Raw genomic sequence first — 19,036 nt, 5'->3', positions numbered from 1 at the left:
TTTGGTTAACTTGAACTTAATTTATTAATCTAAGTTTACTTAAAATTTAAGAAAAACTTTAAGTACACTTAAGCAAGCTAAAAGGTATATCATTCGACGCGCCTTGACGTGCTGAGTTCACTAGTGCTTTTCTTTTTGCTCTATCTTAATTAGATCAAAAGTTATAAGCGAAAAACTTTTGACCTGTTTTTAGCGAAATTTTTACATTTATACCCCCCAAAACCCCCCTAAATATTGACCTAGAGCAACCAAATTTGCACAGGGGCGAGAACTCCAGGGGGCCCACCTACCTACCAAATTTGGTGTTTCTAGGTGCCATAGGAGCCAATCGCGAGGGGGGGGTCGCATCGACCCCCCCCCCTGCCAGGCCGTGTTATGAAAAATGCCCTGCCAGGGCGAGGGTTAACCCGCGCGGGGCTGGGGGGGGGTAAATTTTACCCCCCTCGCGAATTTTTGCGATATCTCAAAAACGGCGGCGCGCAGCGCCGCCAAACTTTCAGTACATTTTCTTACATCAATTTGACACGTTCCCTGAAAATTTGAGCGAAATCCGTCGGAAAATTTTTGAGAAATTGACGTTTTAGTGACGTCATGTTCGCCATTTTCGCCTCAAAAACGGCAAAAGTTCAAACGCCGCTAACATCTTCATTTTTAAAGGAATCAAGACGTAACAAAAAAGGTTATACGTAATTTTACTTTGTCTATCAAATGGCTATCTCGGTTTTTTGAAAATGTTGGATTTTGGCCTAAATTTTTTCAAAAAACTGACTTTTTTGGGAAAATCATAAAATCCAAAATTTTGAGTCTATCGAAAAAACCGGAATATATGTCAGAGAAGTGGTCTATGTGCACCTACATACCAAATTTTAGAAGAATCGGTTCAAAAATGTGGGAGTTATTCAAAATTTTATGACGTCACGACACACAAAATTTTTGAAAAATGACTTTTTTGGAAGTTCTAGACCTCGTACGGAAACAAAAATAGCACCATTCGATTCGCCGTGAAAAACTGCATCAGATAGACACCTTTTTAGGCCTTAACAACCAACTTCAAAATTTGACCTCACTTGACCTGACCTCGACCTGAAATTCATCCAGAGGTGGTCCATATCACTTATTGAGTGTGCCTATTGAATTCTATGAGTAAAATGACCCATAAAACATGTGTCGCACATGCCCTTTTCTATATTTTGTTTTTTGGTGACCTGACCTGACCTGACCTTGACCTTGACCTCTGAATGATATTGCATGCAACGAATATTGTCTTGGTAGCCTAAAACACGTTTTGGGCGATCAGTCTCAGTCCATGACTCCATTCTTCGGTAACTACGGTGCAAGGCCGATACTGTAGAAACTTGCAATTTGTACCCTTGACCTGACCTTGACCTTGACCTCAAACTTTAAATTAAGTACATGTTTTTAGTAGTTCGTGATGAGAGCTTTCGATTGGCGTTTGAATTTTCCAAATCGGACCATTAGTTCGGGAGATAACAGGGGGGGGGGGTAAAATTTACCCCCCCAGCCCCGCGCGTTCGGCTGGAGACCCCAGCCCCGCGCGGGTTAAACTGTAAGGGTTGGTGATAGGTGCGGGGTGTTCAAGTGTTTTGTATGTTAGGCCCTTTTTAAACTTAACCCTACCCCTACCCTACCCTACCCTACACTACCCTACACTACCCTACCCTACCCTACCCTACCCCTACCCTACCCTACCCTACCCCTACACTACCCTACCCTACCCTACCCTAACCTACCCTACCCTACCCTACCCTACCCTACCCCTACACTACCCTACCCTACCCTACCCTAACCTACCCTACACTACCCTACCCTACCCTACCCCTACACTACCCTACCCTACCCTACCCTACACTACCCTACCCTACCCTACCCTACCCTACCCTACCCTACCCTACAATCCCCTACCCTACCCTACCCTACCCTACCCTACCCCTACACTACCCTACCCTACCCCTACACTACCCTACCCCTACACTACCCTACCCTACCCCTACACTACCCTACCCTACCCTACCCTACCCTACTCTACCCTACCCTACGCTACCCTGCAATCCCCTACCCTATCCTACCCTACCCTACCCTACAATCCCCTACCCTACCCTACCCTACCCTACCCTACCCTACCCTACCCTACCCTAACCTTACACTACCCTACCCTACCCTACCCTACCCTACCCTACCCTACCCTACCCTACCCTACCCTACCCTACCCCTACCCCTACCCCTACACTACCCTACCCTACCCTACACTGCCACCGACAATCCAAGTTTCAGCTAAATCGGCCCAGAAACGGCTGAGATATTGCAAGAACAAATTTATTGTATTTACTGGCGAATCCCCTTGGCGAGCGGTGCCTTGTGTCGGCCTTCGTTGTCAAAAGTCAATGACCTCCCAGCTCTGATGCTTTTCACTCAGTTTTGCAGGCGAACAACTGAGCCTAAAGCACGTGCGTTCTGCTCGGCGCCGGTCGCGGCCGCACCACGTGCACACCGCTGAACCCACACCCTCGAAAATTTGATACGACAATTGAGTGCACGCGTCCGACTTACAGCGAAAATTTCACCCCCGTAGCCCTTACCGTTCCCGAGCAATAGCCTGTTGCCGATTCTAGTGTAAACCCTATGGCACACCACGTGAGCACGCGCCACGGGCGCACCCCCGGCCGCATCGTGCCCAAAATTTAATACGACCTGTTGAATGATGCGACCCACGAGTGGCAAAAATTTCACCCTCCTGCGTCAATCGACGGCGCCGTAATAAGCCTTTTAGGGAGTAACCCCGACGGCGGCGGCGAACTTTTTAAGATTTATAATAGTAGATGTGATGTGTAGCGAAATTAATACCTACACCAGAGTGAAACGCTCCGCATTGTGTTTGAACTAACGATGCTAAGAATCTTTCCTCATCTCAAACACCTCTATACGCATCTCAGCTCTGTGTGTGCAGTATTTGCAGCCGCGGCACTGACCTGCGACTTTGAGTGTGGCGTTGTGGCTGCGCGCCTGACCGGCCTCGTTGCGCGCCACGCACCAGTACACGCCCGCGTCGTTCTCCTTGTTGTTCTGTTGCACGGTGAGGAAGAAGAGCGCCCCCTCGGGCAGGGTGACCCGGTGTGACGAGCTGAAGTTGAGCATCTGGCCGTCCTTGAACCAGAGGATCTCGGGTGGCGGACGGCCCTCGGCCTTGCAGTTGAGGGTGACCGGGTCGTTCCTGGGTACGATCGTGTCCGACGGGTGCTCCGAGATACGCGGCGACCGGTACTGGCCTGAGGGCAGAGCAGAGGGCGCAGGGTTAGTTTTATGTTGATAATACCCATTGGCAGACCTCGCCCCTGGCTGAAACGTTTGAGTGGAAATGGGAGCGAACAATTTTCATCTAAAAATTCGGTGTGATCATCATTAGTCATTACAACAATAAGGATTTTCGAGGTTGGACGCATTATTGAGATCAATTAGGCAACTACACAGTCTCAAACTATGCACTTTTTTAGCATATTTTATTAAAATAATAGGCATTGGTGAAAAACCGGACCACCAGACCCGAAATCATGTATGCTGCACTGGTAATTCGATTTTCAAAACTACATATATTACACATTTTCAAAAATGCACATTTTTACATTTTTCAATGGGAGCGCTCGCATGTTGGGATGCTATGGGATGCTACTGGCTGGAGTGATAAGGCGGGATTCATATACTGATACGGTCCGTCTTTGATTGAGAATCATACGGTATGGATTATATAAATAAAGTAAGTGTAAAGGCAAAAAACGCATGAAAAGGCAGTTTTGCAGACGGCAATGAGGTAGGCGGTTGATAACCCTGCGTATTAAATGCATAAAAAGATCATGCTTATCATAAGCTTTCATCAAGCAAAGTTTGTCGTCAGAAGTTGTCTGCATTAACTTGCAGCTCGCCATGATAAATTTGCTACGACGCCCATTATCGCAATACATCAATGACATTCATATCCCAGGCCGATTTTTGGCTATCTATAATATTATCCGCGCTCTGTTATCGAATAGGCTGCTGACTGAGCAAATACCTTTTATTGTGGTGTCATGGATACAGGGACTGCTCTGGTGCTAATCTGGATCTCATATTTACATCAGGCGATAATGGACACTAAATCCCCGGCCCATAGCCCAGCTGTGGGATATACCATCAAGCGAGGGGTATCCACAAAGTGACTTATAATATTTATGGAAAGGGACGACCGCTGTCATTTATCATGAGGCTCCCCTTCAGCCAATGCAAGTAAAGCCAACCATTACCGTAGGGGTGCATTATGATATCCTGTTTAGTGTTACCCAAGATAGGCATGGATTAGAATTAGCATTGCCCGTCCAAATTGGGAAAGCTATAAATAAAGATATGAAAAGATATTGACAAAATGTTAAATAGATGAAAAGCAGAATCACAGCTACACTTGCAACGTCACAATGTAGGAAATACCCTGGTCTGTCAATGTTGCAAGAAATCCGTTTCAGATACGGATTGCAGATGCGTGTTCATTTCTGCATACCGCTCTGTACTTGAGGAAAAAAGAAAGAAATAGAATGACACCAAAACTTCAAACGGCCCTAAAAGTTCAATTGAACTTCTGCGTCGAAGCAAAGTGCACCTTGGTTAAATTGTTCAGCGAAGTACACAGGGGTGTAAAAAAGAAATGTGGTAAAATGTGGAAATGTGGAAACTGCCACCTCTAGTATGGCCCTCATCAGCCAAGCGTGGCTGTTACCAATTTTGTCCCACTGTCATCTGCCTGTCACCAAACATGGCCACCTGTTATGTCAACCTGTCAACATGTCAGAATTACTGCCATCCACCTGTCACCCTGACTGACACCACCACCTGGTGCGAGGTGACTGTCGCAGCTTCGTGACACCAATGCTCGCGCATCACGTGACTGACTGTGAGCGCATCGCCACCGCCCATGGCATGTCACGTGACTCGCCTGAGGACATTACCTGCTTGGTGAAAGCTCATTAGGTCGAGGACACGTCGTCACGACAATGCGTGCATTGCTGGTGTTACTGGATGGTCGTAGAGGTGCGGTACAAATGATGATACTTTTGTAAGGGTGTTGAGCAAATGACAACATCACAGACAACATAAGTCGTATATGTATTAATTTTTGCAAACAGTGTGTCAAGTAATATTGTTGCGGAGTTTATTTCCTGGCAACGTCCTTATCTATAAAATAAAGAGTTTCTGTCATTGACGGATCTAGCCGGACGTTTGCGGGCGAGGGGGGGGGGGAGGGGAGGGAGCAAATGGCCGAAACGGCCCTTTCTTTCCATGCACTGCCATAGGCGTAATGTTAAAACTCAGTCTTTTTGGGGGGAACGGGCTTTGGGGGGCATGGCCCTAAATGCCCCCTCCCCCTGGATCCGCCAGTGGCTTCTGTCAACGCCCAACGAGAGGTCCATAGTTATGACGAAATTCCTCTTTCATTAGTTGCTCTGCACTTGACGTTCCCAATAATTAGCGTTCAGGGGCGTAGGATCCTATACAGTTGGGGGGGCTTCAGCCCCCCCAACCTGCTGGTCAGCCCCCCCAACTTGCCAGGCAGCCCCCCCAACATTATGAAATATGGACAAATTAAGAAAGCTCAACTTGGCAAAGTTACAATTTTGGGTAGTAGTAAAGCAGACGCCACACTTCTTTTTGCAACCAAGGAGATGCGCTGTAGGTTAGGCTGTAGGGTGTAGGTTTTAGGTTTTAGGTGGTAGATTTTAGGTTGTAGGTTGCATGTTTTTGGTTGTAGGTTGTAGGTGAGTTTAGGTCAGGTTTGGTTAGGTTTGGTTTGGTTTGGTCCGATTTGAAAGCATCTCTGGAGTCTCGGTAAAGCGCCTCTCTGCTTTACGACTAACTACCCAATTTTGGACTTTAAACTAACTGGGGGCTTTGAAAATGTGCATTACAATGGAGGGGGTAAATTTAATTTATAAAATGACTTTCGAGTCATTAGAAAGAACATACTAGCAAAACAAAACCAGGAGGGTACACATAAAAATCAACTGTGGTTTTAGCAAGCCTGAAATAATCAATTGGTCAGCATGTTACACCAGTACAGCAGGCGTCACCAAGCAACTTCGGTTGCCGTTGCAGTATTTTACAAGAACGGTTATCTCACCTCCCGAACGTTGTCACACCGTTTTTGTAACAAGACAATAGTAAAATAGAGGTGAAATCAAGGCCGGTGAAATATCATCAGCTGATTATGTTTATGATTATGTCAAATCTTTAAAATGATAACGTCATAATGAATAAAAATAAACTGGCATTATCTTAAAAAGATTTGGTGAAAGAAATTTGCACATTCACTAACTTTTAAATGTTTTTTTCATCTGTTTTTTCTAAGATATCTCTGATGTCTCGCCTTCAGAAGAAGGCCAAATCCTTTTTACGGAATTTGACGCCATCGCAGGCATAATCAGCTGACGATACAGCACAAAACCTTTGGATGTTACTATGCGTGCCTTCGGCATCCGGATAATCAGGGAAAATTATCCGGCATCAGCGATAATTATCGGGGATTACGTTCGGTATCGCGATAATGAGACATGTTGAAGATAGGCACCCACCAATAATTTTCCGGCCGAGAATATCCAAACGATATTTTCCGGATACCGAACGCACGCTAAAGCGGCGCAGAAAGCAGAAAAACACAACAAAACAAAGGCGCGACACTTAACAGCTTCGTTTCGTTTGTTTAGGGGTGGGTGCAAGGCCATGTGGGTGGAACTCGGACGGTAGGACGAACGATGAGGACAATTGTTCAGGGACGTACCCAAGATGGACGGGGTGCCCCCCCCCTCGGGGTTTTCAGGAGGCCCCCGTGGGCCGAAGGCCACGGGGCCAAAATCACGTCGGAGGCGAAATAAATTCAAGGGAATCCCAAAAATCACGTCAGGATATTCAGGGCCTCTGACCAGCCTGACAGCTAGGGTCCTTCTTACTTCCTGGGGCCTCCTGTGAATAACTGCTAGTGTCTGTGTCTGACCGCTAGGGCCCCTCTGACTCCTCAGTAGAAAGGAGGCCCTCTGTAAGAGGAGAGGAGGCCCCTCTGTAGAGAGGACGCCCCTTTAGAGAGGAGGCCCTCTGTAGAAAGGAGGCCCTCTGTAGAAAGAAGGCCCTGTGTAGAGAGGAGCCCTCTGTAGAAAGGAGACCGCCTGAAAGCAGAAGGCCCTCTGAAGAGAGGATGCCGTCTGTAGAGAGGACTCCCTCAGTAGAGAGGAGGCCGGAGGCCCTTTGCAGAGATGAGGTCCTCTGTAGAGAGGAGGTCCTCTGAAGAAAGGGTGCCCTCTGAAAGAGATAGACCCTCAGTAGAAAGGAAGTCCTCTGTAGAGAGGAGGCCTTCTGTAGTTGATAGGCCCTGTGAAAAGAGGAGGCCCACAGTAGAGAGGTGGTCCTCTCTAGAGAGGAGGCCCCTCCGTGTTTTGATTTTTTTTTTTTTGCAAATTTGTGTACGTACAGGTCAATACGAGATCGTGACTGTAATTACACCAACCAACCGTGTCAAATTGAATCGGAATTCATATGTGTACTATGGAGTGTGAAGGAACTCCGGCTTGTACTACCATACTAAAAGAGTTATAAAATTTGTGATTTGGAGCAGTGTTTTGACAAATGCTTTTGCAAATTTTCTCGGCGCTCCGCGCCTCCGATTCATACACCAATCAATAAGAACGGTCGTGACTGTAATAACACCAACCGTGTCAAATTGAATCAAAATTCCCTAAGTGTATAGTCGACTACAGAATGATGTTCCACTCCTCAGAAGCATCAGTTGACTGGAGCGCTAGTTGTGCCGTTTATCACGCAATTAAGCGCCTGTCGATTATGAGCATTAGGACAAAGTTATAATTTGTGAACTCAGCCCGTGTGATGCGGCACAGCCTACCACTCCAGGCAAATATTTGCCTGTGAAAAGTGGAACATCATTCTTTAAAAAAAAAACGTTTTTTTTTGCAAATTTTCGCAGCGCTTCGCGCCGCCGGTTCGTTAACAGGTCAATAAGAGAGATCGCTACTGTATGCTACTAATGCATTAGGCTAAAAAGTGCGGTAACAATATCAACTTCTATGTTTTTAAGTCGGTCGATACGCCCCCTCCCCCCCCCCCCCCCAAGTAAGAAATCCGTGGCGACGCACTTGCATAGGTGGATTTAACTAAAACTACTGAGCCGAGTGACTTATAACGATAAAGCTTCATCTATAGAAACGACGAAGACGAAATGCCTTTTGATCTCGACATACTCGCTCCCCTCCCCCGGTCGTCAGAATTCATCCAGATCCATCAGACCCGTCATGTCGGCCGACCTGTAACCCCCCCCCCCCCCCCCCCACACACACACACACAAAAACGTTCGCCTAGATCCTCTCTTGCCCTCTGTAGAGAGGAGGCGCCCTGTAGAGAGGAGAGGAAGCCTCCCCCCCGGGATCCTCCGCCCCGCCCCCCTTGGCCAAATCCTAGGTACGTGCCTGCAAATGTTTCGTGCATTTTGGGAGTATTCGTGTGGCTACACGACCTGCAACTTTAAAAACAAAATTATGCTTCCAATGATATGCAGAATGCGGGGGTTTTGCGAAATACTACAACAGAAATTGTTCTGTGACTGTCCTGTTTTACCGATCACGATCCGCCTACTTTGTCGATACCGCTATCGTGGCCCTAGAAGTAGTCGAGGAGGTCCCTGAATCAGCCAAAAGGGAGCCATTAAACAGTCTACAATCTTTACACAAAAACTTGACCCTTCCGAAATGAAGTGGGTGATTGGTGAAAAGTGAGTACCTAGATTTTAGGAAATTGCAGGGGTACCTCCAAGGAACCCTAAAACAGTTTGCCAAACTAGGGGATAGGAATCTAAATACTGAATCAATCAAGAAATTGAATCTCTCATCAGCCTTAAGTATAAGAAGAGCATACCTATACCGTTTTAGTGGCATCACTTTGCATTTGAAAAGAGCGGGAACATACACTGCATAAAAATGTGGTTGCAAAACGTTGAGCCGGAATATAAATACCTACGCCTTATTTTATAAGCCTGAACTTGGATCCAGGGGGAGAGAATAAGTCATATCACTCAAGTCATAGACCCGCTTTTCACCACCATGGTCCACGCTCCCTCCCCTCCCCCCCCCCCGGTCAACACCTTTTCCACTGCTGGTTTTTCCTGCCCCCCCCCCGCTCAGCAACTTTCGTCGCCGCCCCACCGGCGCGGCGTCCGGGGTTCAGCCCCCCCAACCTATTTTGCGATCCTACACCCCTGTTAGCGTTAATCAGAGCCGTGTCACTGTAACGAGCAATCAGGAGTCGCGTCCAGGCCAGCCGGCGCGTCGTGTCTGCCTCTCAATGGGCGGCGCGGCAATCATCCAGTGACGTCACATACCACTCTGGTGACGTCAGTGGCCCGAATCGGACTGCCCATTTCCCCGGGACGTCTCATCGATTTCCGACCGTCTCGGAAACGTCACTCCGCTTTTAGACGCGCGGCCTAAACAACTGACAGTGCTGAACAAATGTGGGAATGCAGCAAAGAAAATTGTTCAAGTTTCATAGTCCTGTTTCGATTAAACTAATGAATATGGCGTCATTGGCATCTCCGTACAGCATATATCATATATATTATATACTGACGGCTTAGTTGAAATATAACAACGAAACCTTTCTTTCTTGAAATTGCTCGCTGAGCTCGAAAGCCGCATCTGTGAGAGCCGAAATGAATAGGATGGCAAACCCAATTTCAATGAATGATGATATCAGCTTTTCAGTCTGTTTTGCTTGTGAAGAACGTTTCAGCCCGAATAAAATTATCATTTTATCGTTATGTGTGCAAAGAATGACAACCGAAAACCCGTTTGAATTTCGTTAAGCGCTGCACCGCTCGATTATCTCTAAGCACCCTTTCAACGCACACCAGTAAATCTCTGCTGCCGAGCTGTCCTGGCAGAGCGAGCAGTTAGTGCGGTAAGCCCGCAGTAAATGTTCATTTGAGGCTCTGACGACATTGCAGGCGGTTCAGTTCCGACGGCAATGGCCTTTCAGGGACCACGCTCGATGTGAGGTGGGCAATCTGTCCAGTCTGATGTCCCATACAGCTGGTGAGTCCCGCTTCGTAATCGCTGGTCCAGGGAACTCTTAACGCTCTCGTGCATCGTAACTCCTAACCATCTATACGCGAATTATACCGAGGTCTCTTGGGAATATAATAGAGGATCCGCGATCTGCTACCGATATTCTGAGATCTGTCCCTTCGAGCTGATGCCTGCCTTTGTCCCTGTCCCCAGCAACTTCTTGTCTTCTCTTTAATAAGTGTCTATCACTTATACCTTCCGCAGGATTTCATTGCAGTCGCAGAGTTAGTCCCTGCGACTGACTTACTCGAATTCTTCGTTATATTTCCTCTCACCTTTGCCGTCTCCTGCGCCAACGATGACTTCAACAGCCCTCCTGCGGTACTTGGGGTCTTCTCTGATCAAAAGAGTGGACTAGACCTCTTTTGGATCAAGAGTCAGCCTAGCACAGCCTTCCTACCTTGTAGCAGCAAGCCTTCTTCGCACCAGTAAGCCCAGAGATGTGATTTCCTAAGCCTTTCGTCGTCCAGCCTCAGGTCTCCCTTACCCCTCGACTCTCGCTGTGGGAGAGTGTATACCAGGTACTGCCCAGACGTGCGGCAGCAGCTGGGAACCCTGGTAATGAGCGACCCTCGACCCCACCGACCGCCCGGCACGACATATTTTCATTAGCGCCTGCGTGGTGAGCCGGTTACCGACGCGCGAGTACGATAACACGGAAGGAGTGCGTGGGAGATGCCGCTGGTTCTCCCGGGGCGGGCGGCTCTTCAGGGAGCCACTTTACGCAGGCACTCAACGAAGACGTTCACCGAGGACACTCAACGAGGACACTCAAGGAGGGCACTCCAGGACAGGCATGTATGTGTCCCGGTAGTGCGCCAGCCGGAATCGTCCACGGCAGGTAGGTCAGCTAGCATCGCCATTCGTCACGTTCAGCAATGCATATTCGCTCGACTGTTTTGACACACATGTGCGCCTTACTGTGTAACAGAGCGTCCTAGCACAGCCTTCGGACCGACCGGCCGACCACACACGGCCCACAGGCCCACAGACCAAACATATCGACTGGACCAACAGCCGCCGGTCGTGTCGAGAGCGATATTCCGTTGGCGACCGACACACGAGTTGAGGCCAAAGCCGCCATGTTGCCAATAAGCTCAGTGTCTGCAGTCTAGAGGTCTGCACCGGCCGGCTGCAGCCGCGGCTGGCTGCAGCCCCACGGCTGTGGGCCGGGGCGGCTGCAAATATCTCCAAGAACACGGCTACGGCTGTGGCCACGGCTGTGAGATTTCAAGCTCAATCTAAAGTACTCAAATATAAAATTTTACATCCTTAATCTTACATTCTGATAAGCAGTCTAGCCTGTAAAAATCATGCAAAGGATGCCCAGCAACATTGAAAGTGGTTAAGCCTTTGAAAACCTGTAATGGTTTTACCATTTGCTGTAGGGGAGTTTGCACTCTGGTACAGAATACTAATTATAGGTACCAATTGTTCCTTCATCATCAAGAGCTTGACAGTTTCAGAAAATGCAACATGTTGCACTGTCACATCCCTCTCAAATCAATCTCACCTGGTCATTAGGAGAGCACTTTACAGCTATTGAAGACGAGCGTTCAATAATTCTTTCAGGTAATAGAAAAAGAAATCACGCCTAGGTAAAGGCAGGTAAAGGCTTCATAAAATATTATCTAAAATAACTCTTAGATGTATTTCTGGATTTTCGGCAAGTCCAATTACATAATATAAAACTGGCGCTTTATGTTCTAACTGGTGTGTGAGTGACCGCTAACAGAAAATGCTGATCAACGAAGCCAATGGAATTAGATTATAAGTGAGCATGAACCTTACTTACGGTTAATTCACATGATGGTGAAAACCCTGAACACGCAATTCACATGACGGTGAAAACCCTGAACACAATATTTCTTACGCGAGCTGTTGACTTTACTAATAAAATGACGTCTTCTTCTGAAAATGTAAAAATTTGATAATTAATCTTTGTTTGAGAGCAAGTTTTTGACTGTATATTATTATTCTTAATAAAGTATAATTTTTATGGCTGTTTATAGTGACATAAAACAATTTATTGCCACTTCTTTGCTATTGACGTCATTGAAAACTCAAGTAAAATTTTTGATTGAAAGAGGCAATTGTGGCTCGGACGTCCTTGGGGATTTGAGCGAAGATCATTATTTGGAAAAATCAAAATAGATGAATGTTTTTCTTTCTTGGATGCTCACTAGTGTTTTGATGCCTTGCATATCAAATTAGTTTGAGACTTGCTCAGAAGGCTGCTTCAAGCCTGGCATATCACACCCCAGAAAATATGCAAGGTAAGAAAGAAGCAAGAGTTTTGACTAGACAATCACTGTTTGACAGTCCATCAACTTCAGTTTCATTTTCCATACCTAACATTGATAATGAAAAGCATCAGGGTCTGTTGTTCTGTCCCACACTCATGCTTCAGGATTTGGCATTAGATGTCTACACTGCTAGTGCTTCTATTCTGGTTCGTTGTTTATGTTTTCTGTTGATGTAGGTACCTACCTACCCATCTTTCTTAACCCCTTGCAAGGGCTTGTGTAGGCATGCAATGCGCATCAGGCTTCAGGCCTTCGGCCTAAAGCCAGATACACAACCACTTAACCTATGATGCTTCATGAGCTTGAGAATCTATAGCCCATTGCAATGTGCTTTTGGCTATATGTTTCAACTAAAAACAACATATTATATACTATTTGGTTGCATTTCATTGAAAGTATCCACGGCCGGCTGACGGCTGGCTGCCCACAGTTTGCCACGGCTGTGGGCGGCTGTGGCTGTGGAGCCACGGCTTCGGGGCGGCTAGGCTGTGGAAAATTGCAGCCGTGCAGAACTCTACTGCAGTCTGCACACAGACGAATGGCCTCGTTTGGAATCGGTCGGTCCACAGCTCGCTGAATGCGGCCCGCGATCGGTATGAGCTGTAACGCGATAAACCATGGCGCCGGATTAATGACGATGCTACTCAGCAATAGGAGCTCCGCTGCTCAGCAGCTCAGACCGCCGCTCAGCAACTCAGTCCCGCTGCTCAGCAACTATACGGCTCGCCGCTCAGCAGCTCAGTTCTGCGAATCAGACGCCCAGTCTCGCAGCTCAGCAGCTCAGAGGCCGCTGCTCAGCAGCCCAGGCCTCCGCTCAGCCGCGCAATGCCACTTGTCAACTGTCAAGAGACAGCAAGTCACTACTCCACAGCTCAGTATCAACTATCACTTCTCAGCAGCTTGACTCACTATACTCAGTACTGAGTTCGCCCAGAAATTCAGCGCAACACACCGCTGAATTCAAACCTCCCGCTCAGCAGCTCAGTCCCACCGTTCAGCAGCCCAGACCACCGGTCAGCAGCCAGCAGTCCATCGCTCAGCAGCCAGTCCCACCTCTCAGCAGCCTGCAGTCCGCCTATCAGCAGCTGCCCCCGCGGATAGTGCGCGCCTCACTAGTATGATCGATCGCGCTCAGTGTCGGGGTCGGCGGCCGGCACAGTCGCCGAGCTGATGGGATTAGGAGGCCAGGCCGTCGTACCCGACCATTGCCGGACGGAATACAGCCGCCGCTGCCGCTTCATGACCGAGCATGAGGTCCAGATGAGCCAGTGAGGGCCACAGCGGCTCAGATGGCCGGCTCTAGTTGGCTAAAATACCTTGTTAGAAGAGTCATGTGGAGAATTAGGGCCTGCCCAGGCTTTGTCGAGCGGTATACAAAAATGGGTTGCCGCATGAAAAGAGACTGGGTAGCAGCCGTGTGCCTTGTGAAGCACCTTTCCTAACTGCTTTGCTGTTGCTAGTTGCTGCGAAATGAAGTCTGAAAAGGCTGCCGACCGTAAAAATATTGGACGGCCGCAGTCTGAGGTCACCGGTCGCCATGGGTACCCTCAGCAGCCGGAAGTGGGCCCGATATCAGTCAACAGAAGCGGTGCCGATCCGTGCTGATCCCGGCGCCCGCGCACGGGCCGTATTTCGCGCCCTGTTTACTCTCCAGTCGCCGAGTGCGTGCCAGATTTGATGCCCCGGGGTGTTGTCACTTCCGGCGGCCGACGACGACCGGAAGTGATGACGAGGGCTCGAGCCGTCGAACGACCACAGACGAAACCAGCTGAAAGGAGCGGGCGGGGGCGGCTCCGGCGGTCCGTGGGGCTTCTCCAGAGCGTTGGTCCATGTAATAGGGCTTTCTGAGTGTCGGGGAGTGACTGATACTCCGTTTATACGGTGATACAGTGAGCAAGTGATAAAAGGGTTTCATGCTCTCCGTTTCGACAGCGAAAGTTGTTCAGGCGTTCCACCGTGAACAGACAGGTGTCAATCAGTGGCTCTTATGAAAAGAATGCATGTCTGCAAATGGATGCATTATCAACGGCTCGTAATTCCACCGAAAACGGCCATCGTCAGTTAATTATGTGCAGCTCTGTGCTAGTAATGACAGGGCAATAAAGCGAAAAATAACGTGCGGATTACCCAGGATGCCAAAGGGTGCAGTTACAGCGCACAACTGCAAGGAGAAAAGTGTTACCCAGACTCAATTTCGGTTACCAGGACGCCAATGGGTGCAGTTACATCGCACAACTGAAAGGAGAAAAGTGTTACGCAGGCTCCATTTCAGCTGCCTCCTGGCCTCGATTCTCCACAGTAACTGACCTCAGTGAGCTTTTCGACATTGTCCGGGACATGACCCGGCATCAGGGGGACGTCAGCGGTGCTTTGGGTCCTTTTGAGCCTCAGTTACCAGCATCAGTCATGGTTGTCTGAACCCTTTGAAAATCAGAACATCAGCCGCCAGACATGCTAAGCCCTCGGTGCGGTCTGCAGGATCGTTCACAAAGAGCATCTCCTCCGGGGAAGGCCCATCGACCGGGCGCCGCCGGATAAAGGCCGGTTCGGGGCGCGTCGGTCGGTCTCTGACCGGACACTGCACCGACGTTCTCCGCCCATCAATATGCCGACGCCCGACACATCCCGTAAGTTCGGTCCGGCCTTTCAAAGGCCGCCGTCCGAGAGGGACGGCCGCGCTCATGATTGTCAAGTGGCGACGGACGGCGGCGGCAACGGCTATTGCAGTTTCAGATGCGTCCCTATGGTGCGCCAACTCGCCGGGCAAGTTTCAGGCGTGAGTTAGCAGCGGTTTGCCGTGCTCTGAGTCAAGAGCACGGCATTCATCCCAGCACGGCACCCAGCACGGTCCTCAGTGAGAGCACGGCATCAGCACGGCACCCAGCACGGTCCTCGGTCCAAGACCAGACCGGACTGGGACCAGCCGCCCACGCGTCGCCAGCCATCAGATAGCCACTCGGCCCCGGAGTGCTGTATTCATCATGGCCCTGCGAGCCATTCAGCGGCGCCCAGCCCGGACCCGGAGCGGCCCGGAGCAGCCCGGGCCGACCGGCGGTTCCGGCGCAGCGACCGTTGCCATGACGACCGGCGGTCCGTGTCCGAGTTTCGGCGATCGATGGACCGGGCAGCGATCGGGCGGTCGTGCTCACTGCTCATACCGCCATCTCAAACAGAGCGGAGACCATCGGTCCTGTGGTCCCTGGTCCTGTGGTCCCTGGTCCTGTGGTCCCTGGTCCCTGGTCTGTGGTCCCTGGTTCTGTGGTCCCTGGTCCTGTCGTTCCTGGTCCTATAGTCCCTGGTCCTGTGGTTCCTGGTCCTATGGTCCCTGGTCCCTGGTTCCTGTCGGTGCCGTGGTTTGCGGTCCGTGGTCCGTGGTCACTGGTCCTATGGTCCCTGGTCCTGTGGCCCCTGGCACCGAATCTGGACAGTTTCTGGACCTATACATATAGCTCCTCCTTGAACCGACAAACTATATTCAAGTGTTCACCCACGGCAGCCCACCTTGCATTCAAGTGCAGGATATTGGACAGTACCCCGTGAACCAAGCATGTCTGTAGACACGCCTGTCTGCCATCGACACGGACAGACAAAGAGAGGACAGGACTTTTACCAGCACATACGGAGAGCATGGCGCACACAGAGAGCGGTGGTGACGACGGAGGAGGCGTTGGGCGCCGCGGCACCCCAATCGATGGCGAAGGACCCTCCGGAAATGACCGCGACTACGGCGCAGCGGAGATCGGCCCGACTACGTCCCTGCAGAGCTGAGAGAACGGCCCGACTACGGCACAGCGGAGATCGGCCCGACTACGTCCCTGCAGAGCTGAGAGAACGGCCCGACTACGTCCCTGCAGAGCTGAGAGAACGGCCCGACTACGGCGCAGCGGAGAAGGGCCCGACTACGTCCCTGCAGAGCTGAGAGAACGGCCCGACTACGGCGCAGATAGACAAGGTCTGGTCACGGCCCGACACGGCTCGTTACGGCTGGGCACGGCTCGGCACGGCTGGGCACGGGCCCATTCAGCAAGATACGACATGACACGGCTCGCCACAACGCGACGAGGCAGAGCACAGCTCCATGCCACTCGGCGTGGCACGACCCAATATAGCCTGGCCACGACATGGGCCTAATTGGCACGACACAGCAAAGTTTGTTCGCTCTAAATGACACATCTCGTCCAAAATTGGCACGGATCGGACATTGGAACAATAAAAGACCGTGCTGAGGCCGATGCCGATGGAACACGAAAGAATCAAAGAAAAATCTCGAGACAACAAAGGCCGGAGGGAGAGTAGTTAAGCTAATCATGGAACAGAGAGGGCCCACGTGTATCGATCTGGGCCAAGATTGTGGCGTGAGGAAAGTTGGCTAAGATTAGAGCCAGAAGACAACGATGAGATGCTTATTATATTACAGCTTAAGTTGTTCCGTAACTCATGTGTAACGTCGTCCAATAACAACCTACACAATCAAACAGATAAAGCGCCGCAGACAGCGTTTGTGATTGAATTTATTTCAGGAGCGACGACAGAGGTGACCATAAATAAGAAAACAATCGACATCGACAAATGGAGCGCTGTCCTTTCTGCTGCTGCAGTGTCAGCATGCCACTGTTGCTAGGAGTCACGTTGGTTACTGGCTACATTTTGGGATTGGGGCTAATCAATGTGTTTGCAGGGAGGGCAATAATTGAGTTGGGTTGTTTCATTACGGCCTAATTGTCATAAGATATCAATTACACCCACAAGGAACTGGAAAAGGCCCCAAACAATTAAAAGAGCATTGGGAAGGCAGACAATGTCTCTCAAACGAAATTGGTAAATATATAGGTACAATATGTACCATCGTGTGTATATGACATATGATATATATGATATATACCATCGTGATAACATACAATCCTCCTTTCATCTATCAGTGCATGAATTTCCTTACGGAAAGACGCCGAAGGTGCACAATTTTTCGTTCAATCTCGCATCTCACGCTATCTCGGGAATAGACAAAAACCCAGTGCTATTTTCAGTCATGGAAGCCGTCACGCTTTCCAGCGTTGGCGCGCGACACAAAATATCCATTTCCGAGACTAAACAATTTCTCTGACTACAGTCCTCCATCACGGCCACGTCCAAAAACTCTGACGCCTTAAAAGCCAGTTAAGGACGCCATCCGTCATTCAGTGGTCCACGATAAACACTTCCTCCCTGTAGTCCGCAATTTTCGAGCCGGACCAGGAGCTGAACGAAAGCTGAGCATCTGCGCTAGTGCTGGAAGAAGGCTATCATGATAATTATACATACAAACTAACCTAACCTGCCCGTTTGTACGGCTCCCAGCAGCCCCCAGAAAACAAAACGCTACCGAACAGCGCTAGGCCTCAGCAGCAGCACACAGTACCTAATCGCAGCAGCCAGCGCACAAAACCTCACGGAGCCGCGGGGATCTCGCGGGGGGCCACGGAGCCGCGGGGACCAACGAACAGCAGTGCAGCACCAATACCGTTTACGGGCGGCTCGCACAAAGCGGCGGCGCGGGGCCGGATTCGTTCGGCGCAGGGCCGGCGGTATTTCGGCCGCCAGAGGGCGGTTCACGCGTCGTTCATCATCGCGGCCGACGGGACAAAAGGAGAGCCAGCTGGCCGGGCCGTTCGAGCCAGCTGCCGCCAGACGACCCTCCCCCTCCCCGGCGGGACGGTCCCCTCTCAGTTCGAGCCGGGAGCCGCGACAGAAAATACACACTGTGTTTGGTGGCGCCATCCAGATCCAATTGTGTTCCATTTTCGATTGGAAACGTTATTCTCGATAGAGCTGAACAAACGAATGTGAATTGAATGCATTTCTGGCGCTGAGTGGAACGAATTGCGAGAATATTAGCACCATGGTTAGGAATAGGACCTCGCGCTGTGAAGATGAAGATTTTAGATTTGTCACATTATAACATCACAAACTCATTCAGAAGTCCTTCGGCATGGAAAGTTGACGAGATAGGATTAGCAGTGGCAAAGCACTAGGTAATGGTTACTGAGCAAATGACCATGCTGAGTATTGTGCAATGTGCATTGACATCAAAACCACAGCTGAGAAATAAAGGAACATTCAGCAATTAACAACATTTCCAAAAAGTGTGGCACCAGCCTCCACTCGAAAAATAAAGCTCACGCTGCAGTACTGCCTAAGCCTGGACCAGCTGAGCCAGCACGAGCACGGTAGCCATAGGCCGACCCCGTGCCAGCAGACGTGTGACGCGGCCTGCACGGCTGCACAGAAATCCACCTCAGCCGAGAACAACAAAGGGCGGAGGAGACGCGCCCACTCCGCCTCCTGCCGCCACCAAAACACCGCGGCGGCCAGCACTAATTGCACGGGGTGCACGTGTGCAATTTGGAGGGACGATAAGTCAGCGGCCGGCGGCGGGGGACCATCAAAGCGTCCAAAACCGCAGCATCCAAAGTACGCATCATCCAAAACCGCAGCGTCCAAAGTACGCAACGTCCAAAATACGTCCAAAATCGGGTATATAGGGAGCATTCACAACGTCCAAGACCGAAACATCCAAAACCGCAGCATCCAAAA

At 49.9% G+C, this 19,036-nt stretch overlaps 1 protein-coding gene across 1 annotated transcript in view; it reads right to left on the bottom strand.

The window, feature by feature from the left end:
- The window catches only part of LOC122382819 (roundabout homolog 2-like), an 80,673-nt gene that overhangs the window by 31,958 nt on the left and 29,679 nt on the right, over positions 1-19,036 (bottom strand). Inside the window, exon 2 of the mRNA XM_043368638.1 lies at positions 2,988-3,284. Within this exon, the coding sequence (XP_043224573.1) occupies positions 2,988-3,284 (297 nt within the window). The remainder of the gene's footprint in view (positions 1-2,987; positions 3,285-19,036) is intronic.

Source organism: Amphibalanus amphitrite, unplaced genomic scaffold (genome assembly GCF_019059575.1).
Source record: "Amphibalanus amphitrite isolate SeventyFive unplaced genomic scaffold, NRLGWU_Aamphi_draft 000147F_arrow, whole genome shotgun sequence".
Classification (NCBI taxonomy): domain Eukaryota; kingdom Metazoa; phylum Arthropoda; class Thecostraca; order Balanomorpha; family Balanidae; genus Amphibalanus; species Amphibalanus amphitrite.
The sequence above is the reverse complement of the archived record's forward strand: the minus strand, read 5'-3'. Positions and strand labels throughout refer to the sequence as shown.